Source organism: Populus euphratica, unplaced genomic scaffold (genome assembly GCF_000495115.2).
Source record: "Populus euphratica unplaced genomic scaffold, PopEup_1.0 scaffold945.1, whole genome shotgun sequence".
Taxonomy (NCBI): domain Eukaryota; kingdom Viridiplantae; phylum Streptophyta; class Magnoliopsida; order Malpighiales; family Salicaceae; genus Populus; species Populus euphratica.
This window is the reverse complement of record NW_011500802.1, coordinates 73,976-80,202: the sequence shown is the minus strand read 5'-3', so window position 1 is coordinate 80,202 and position 6,227 is coordinate 73,976. Positions and strand designations below refer to the sequence as shown.

At 37.0% G+C, this 6,227-nt stretch overlaps 1 protein-coding gene and 1 long non-coding RNA gene across 5 annotated transcripts; one reads left to right on the top strand and one right to left on the bottom strand.

Moving 5' to 3' along the window:
• Window positions 1-1,678: 1,678 nt before the first annotated feature.
• Window positions 1,679-2,208, bottom strand: LOC105116419 (uncharacterized). Its single transcript, XR_840519.1, has 2 exons — window positions 2,169-2,208; window positions 1,679-1,980 (listed from the first exon to the last, which is right to left on the bottom strand). It is a non-coding gene; the product is annotated as an uncharacterized LOC105116419 (long non-coding RNA).
• LOC105116420 (uncharacterized) lies at window positions 1,894-3,739 on the top strand. 4 transcript variants are annotated; one of them, XR_840521.1, is made up of 4 exons: window positions 1,894-1,983; window positions 2,149-2,217; window positions 2,352-2,539; window positions 2,769-3,739. XR_840521.1 is itself a non-coding variant. In XM_011013774.1 (4 exons), exons 1-4 carry the CDS (start codon window positions 1,935-1,937, stop codon window positions 2,777-2,779), a joined length of 330 nt encoding a protein of 109 aa, XP_011012076.1. In that variant the 3' UTR covers window positions 2,780-3,739. The 4 variants fall into 4 exon arrangements, 1 of the variants encoding a protein (XP_011012076.1); XM_011013774.1 differs by having other exon boundaries at window positions 1,935-1,983; window positions 2,087-2,217; window positions 2,352-2,490; XR_840522.1 differs by lacking the exon at window positions 2,352-2,539.
• Window positions 3,740-6,227: the final 2,488 nt, after the last annotated feature.

Genomic DNA, 6,227 nt, shown 5'->3' with positions numbered 1-6,227 from the left:
AAATTTTTCAGCAAGCGGTCACCTCAGGCCCTTAAGGCTGTTAATATAAATATGCTATAGCAAACCGATTTTTTCGTAAAGCATGCATTCCCAGCTGTGCAGGGTGTTAATATAATATAGTAATATGTTATAAAATTATAATATTATTATCAACCGGTTCTATTTAACGATGGCAGAAACCTCTGCTCGTATGCCCGCCGGTGTTTCTTCCTCATATTTGGTGATGTCACCAACACTATCTCTTTCTAATCTCACTTGAGACATTACTGTTTTTTTCTCTCTAATTAATCATTCCTTTTAATTTGTAGTTTTAAGCCATGGATGGCACTTACACGCTACACGCCCCTGCACAAGACTCGGCCACGGAAGGCTACTCCTCAGCTGCTAAAGGAGGAGTTGCTGGTGTCCTCATCATGCTCCTTCTTGCTGTCGTAGTTTATGTATTCTTCAGGTGCCGAAACTGCTCCGTAAAATTTGAGGTGGATGTTGAAATGCCAGAAAGGAGCGTCCATGCTGGGAAATAAGGAGGTAGCATGTCATAAGAAGTTGAAGCTGATTAAGATTCATACAATGAGATTCTTCTAATCTTTCAATATAAATGTTTTCGTATTAATTGCAGGTCTTCTTCTTCGCCGAGGTAGCAATCCATTCAGTACTCGGGCGCCTCCACAGTTGGTTTCTAGTTATATCTACTGTATTATTGCAGATAAATATTTGGTCTGTTTTCTCATGACAAAAAACTCAAGATCAGACCATTTTAATTTATACTTTATATATAAATAAACTATGGTGTGAATTTTGTTTTGGAGTTAAAAATCTTCAATTAAAATCGTCAAAGCAGACAATGAATTTTGGGTTTTTTCCCTTAATTCTTTTTTTGCACTTTACTTGGAGTGGGGTTTTTTTTTTTATCATTTTACCGCGGTGCCACTGTAATAAATCAGTGTGGACTTACTGGTAATTTTCTTATCTGCTGGGGCTCGCTTTTGGATCTTCCATTTTATTACCGCCTATTTTTAACGAAAAGAAAGTCGTTCACAATCACTGCAGTCACAGCCATACTCTTCGTTAAATCGATCGCAGATCCCACTCTATGTCAAATCCATGGCGTTCCGGTGCGTTGAGTGTCGGAACGGTGCCAGCTCCATCTCCTCTGCGCGTTGATGAGCGCGGTTTTTCTGTCTGCTATCCAGTCTTTCTGCCTTCTGTTGCTTTCGCTTTTGTCTTCGCGCGCCTTCCACCGCTGGTGGAGTTACTAGTGGCGTGGTCCTGGACGGCTGCGTTGATTGGTGTGATCGCTTGAGTCTGTGGGAGCTGTCGCTTTTCGTGTTCTTTTTTTTTTTGGCTCCTGGCAGCTGGATCGTTTCATTGTTGACTGCTATGCCGTGGTTTGGTGGTTTTATTGGTAACTGGTTCATTGGTTGTGCTTTTTTTTCCCTGTTCTCGAGAGTGAGAGAGGTGAGAATTGCTAGGGGAGATGAGTTGCGGTGGTGGTCCGGGGGTTTCAGTGTGTTAAGTGTGGGATCGGTGCCACCTCCATCTCCTCTGCGTGTTGATGAGGGCGGTTTTTTCTCGTCCGTATACAACGAGGGATGTCCAGTATTTTTGGCTTCCATTGTTGCGCTGACTTCCGTGATCGCTTGAGTCTGTTGGAGTTGACGCTTTTCGTGTTATTTTCCCCGCTTCTGGCAGCCGGATCGTTTCGTTGTTATCGGCTATGCCGCGGTTTGGTGGTTATGTTGGTAACTGGTTCAATGGCTATGTTGGTGTTGGGCGTGCCTTGGCGGAATTGCGCTGGGCAGCTGGGTTTTTTTTTAGAGGGAGATGAGAATTGCCAGTGGAGATGGGTTGCGGTGGCGGTCCGTCGGTTTTGGCTTTGTTGAGTACAGAGGTATTAATCTTCTATTACAACGAAAAAAAATAGCAACCGCGACATGGAGGAAGGAAGAGACAGAAGGAGATTAAAATTATCGACCTTGACTGGTAATTTTCTTTGATTTTCTTAAATGGATCTTTGAATGAGTTGTTTATTATTACCTATATTGGTTGGCTGATAGGTTCTCCCCAGTGCAGTGTTGTGTTGCAGTGATGGGGCGTGCTAATATCTATGTTTTAATAACTGATTGGTTGAATGAAATGAATTGGCAGAGTATGGAAAGGAGCAGGACATGGGAATCGAAGCATTGGAAGCCATGCTTAAGAATGATGAATTTTGAGGTGCCCTTCCCTTTCTTTGTTTTTTTAGTTTTTCAAAGTAAACAGACCAATGATATGCAATGGCAGAAATTCATTATAGCGAGGGTGGCCTTAGTACTTGTAATCATCGCTTCAAGATACCAATTTCTCCACAGGTGGGGCTGGCTGGCTGTTCATCACGGTGCTGTGTTTTTTCCGTTCCCAGGAGTTTGGCCATGTTCTTATGCTATGCTCCTTTAGTTATGCTGTTTTGGATTCTTAGCTCGACCAGTTTTGTTTTCAGTGGGAAAAGAGGTGAACAGGGAGCTATGATTTCTATCTAGATCTATATATGGTTTGCTGTGTGTGCTCAATCTCCCTAAATTATTATTTTTCCTGCTAAAGTTTGCCATGGAAATTGATTCCAACATGGCACAACAATTGATAGCAGCCAGCAAAACTTTGACCTAACCCGTTTATTTTCTAACAACATCGATAGTTCCGTCATTAAGTTTCAATCTTTTTTATTTGGTTAAGGTGTCATCGTGATTGCCTTATAATTATGTTCCCTGTGTTCTTTTTTCCCCTGGCAGGTGTGGAGTGATCAGAGTGAATTTTGGGCTTTTGAGTGAGAATTCTATGTTTTTTCTTGTTGAATTTAGGATTTTCAAGAGCCAAGAGTTTACTTGACTGATATCGCAGACTTGCTGATTATGCCATGGACTATTCAAGACAGAAATAGCAGACCATGCCTTCAGGCAATTCTGAGCTTTTTTTTTTTTAACAACAGAAAAGATAGCAAACAAGATATGTGGCTGCTGTTGCACCGGGGCATCCATTCCTTTTCTTTTCTGAGATTCATGTTGACAGATTGTACAATCAAACACATAATGCTTTATTCAGCATCTCACAGCTAAGATTAAATTCTGCTTTGTGTGCGGTCCATTGATCTGTCCACTATGTTCATCCCTTTATTTTTGTTTTTGGTTTTCTCTGCCTTGTATTGACATTGAAACCATTGCTCACACATCCCATCTTTCTTCTTTCCTTTTTTCTTCTTGGATAAGGTTCACAGATACATGAGTTGATTATGGTGCCGTGGTGATCACATAGTTGGCTTGCTCGAGCTCAACAGCAGGATTTCTGTTCTGTTGGTTGTAAATGAATCATTTGGGTTATGTTTTCTGTTTTTAACCAATCCATTTGCCACTTTGATTTCCACAAGTCCATGGTGGGTTACAAAACTATCAACGAATCACATTACCTACCTTTTGCAGGGAAACTGAAGCTGTTGGAGGACTGCAACTGCCACCCCAAATCGAGAGTGTGGATGCAGCCGTGGTCTTCAACAACTTTTTGACAGCTACTGTTATGGAGATGGACCAAACCACTTAATTTTTGTGGCAAGGATGAAGGAGGTTTACTTTGGATCCAGGCAACCTTTTGGTTTTTCTGTGTAAGAGACATGTAATTGCTTTAAAGGATTTGAAGCAGCTCATAAAACTGACTTGTTGTTTCCTTTTTTGATTTTGATGCGAAGAGCTGTATTTGGTAGTTTAAGACATGATTGAAATGCATGTCAGTTCTGGTCGATCTCCTAAAGTAACAATCACCGGTCAATGCATGCCTATCAACAATGCAGTTGGCGCCGCGCCACCCTTGTCCATTCCCGCGCGTGTTGTAACCTTATGAAAAAGATAGTATTTTTTTAGGTTTTTTTTTTTTTGAATAAAGTTACTGAAGATAGACTGTTGTCAATTTTCCATCTCAAGGAATTAAGAAATATTATTGTCCAAGTAAAATGCTAGAAAACTCGAGTTTCTTCAAGTTATCTCTATGTTCTTTAACAAATCGCAATTGAAATTGCCAAGTGATGGATCGGATATACTTTGTTCTGAAAATGTTTCCTTCTCTTGAAGGCCCGCAATTACAAGGGCTAAGATAACAGAGAAACTTAGCGAGAAGTCAAGGCCCAAAACAATGAGATCAGATGTGATATACAGTTTATACCTGACCTAACTTTTTTTTATACCTGACCTAACTTTTTTTGAGTTTGATTACACCTCAAGTTTAATTAATTATAAGCAAATGAGATCTTAAAAAAAAAATAGTATATGATATAATTCTTAAAAAAATCTAATAATTAAAAATAAAATTAAATAAAAAAGGATTGGGTTGTCAAAAGGCGAATTAATAAAAAGAAAAAAAACCAAACAAATGAAATAAAGGAAACACAAAACACTGTTTCAACAAATAATTTGTTATGAATGTAACTACAGCTGTGGTTCTTTCAAAAATCCAAACTATCCAAATGACTCGGCGCCATGACAAATGCAATTCTTGAGATCTTGTTCCATCTTCCCAGCATCTTTGGTGAAGAAATTTACTAATTAATGCACAGAAAATGACAATAAAAACTCCAATATTATTTTCAAAGCCCTTAAAAGAAAAACAAAATTGAAATACTAGGGCATATAAGAGAGTTTTACGTTAAACGTGGTTTAATTTCTAAAAGGTCAAAGGAAGCCTATCTGGGACGAGGGAGGAGAGAGGAAAAAAAACAAAGAAAAGGGAGGGGGGGAGAGAGAGAGATATGAGAGAAAAGGCCCAACCATACCGTGAATTATATTTTCAAAAATTTTAATTTTTTTATTTAAAATAATTTTATATTTATAGATAGTTTTAATGTGCTAATTTTAAAAATAATTTTTTTAAAATAAAAAATTATTGTGATGTATTTTTAAACAAAAAAACATTTTAAATTACCATTACTACTATAATTTTAAACAAACGTGAATACCTTGTTAATTTTATGAATAGGATACACACTGTATTTGCTACTTCATAATGCAATTTTATGTGATTTAGTGATATATACATATTCAAGGATGTATAAGAAAAATTGAACAATCTATTTACACTCAGAATAATTTAAAATAACACTCCGGTATTTTGATTCTTCTTCTTTTATATATTATTTTTCTGAAATACTTTATTAATTTAGATATAAAAAAAACACCTATCCTGTATAGTTTTTAAGGAGTAAAAACTTATACCATGATTTTTCCTGTGGACTAGGCCAGCATGCCTCCTCTCAGTTATAAAATTGTTTAGTTTAATAGAGTTTTTATTAGTATTAATTTGTTTTTTAATAATATATATCAGATAACTCAAAATCAATTGTCATAACCCAATTTTAGCCCTTTGGCTTTTAATTTAATTTTTACAGGGTTTAAAATGAAAAATTAAAAGATCAGAGATTTATTTCGATGAAAAGTGTGATTTGTCAACTTTCGTGAAAATTAAGGACTACAATGTGCCTTTGTCATTCTAGCCTTATCCTCAAGATAATCCTTATCTTCTTCAAGATAATCCTTACCTTCAAGATAATCCCTATCTTTTTCAAGATAATCCTTACCTTCAAGCTAATCCTTACCTTTTTCAAGATAATCCTTATCTACTTCAAGATAATCCTTACCTTGTTCAAGATAATCCTCAAGATAATGATAGTTGTCTGATTTTGAATTTGATTCTAATTCGAACTTCAAAAAAGAGAATGAGTTTGATTGAAACTTGGTTTCTCACACACAAAAGACCTTTGAGACTAGATAGCAAAATTACCCTGAAGCATTTAATGATTAGAACCTATCCTTTAGGTTGATCCCTATATAACTTTATTGAGATAAAGCTTGAACATGTAAGCATCATTATTAAAAGGCTTTTGGGTGACATAATGACTGTTATTCCTAAGACAACAATTATTGAGCATGGACTCAAGTTTGAATTCTTGCAAATGACCGATGGAGACTGCTTTAGACTGGATGTCGATGAGATACCGTTACTCAAAGACATTAGATGCTTAGTGAAAGACACCAAGAATGTGGCTGAAAGCTCAAATGACAAAAAGCTAAACAGATCTCCTCTCGGCATTGCAATGAATATCGGATTCGAATCTGACCACACATTTAAGGAATAACGATCATTATGTCACCCTCCAAAAGGCAAATCCATATCCAATATGTTGTATTCATCTTCATGCATGTTTGAACATA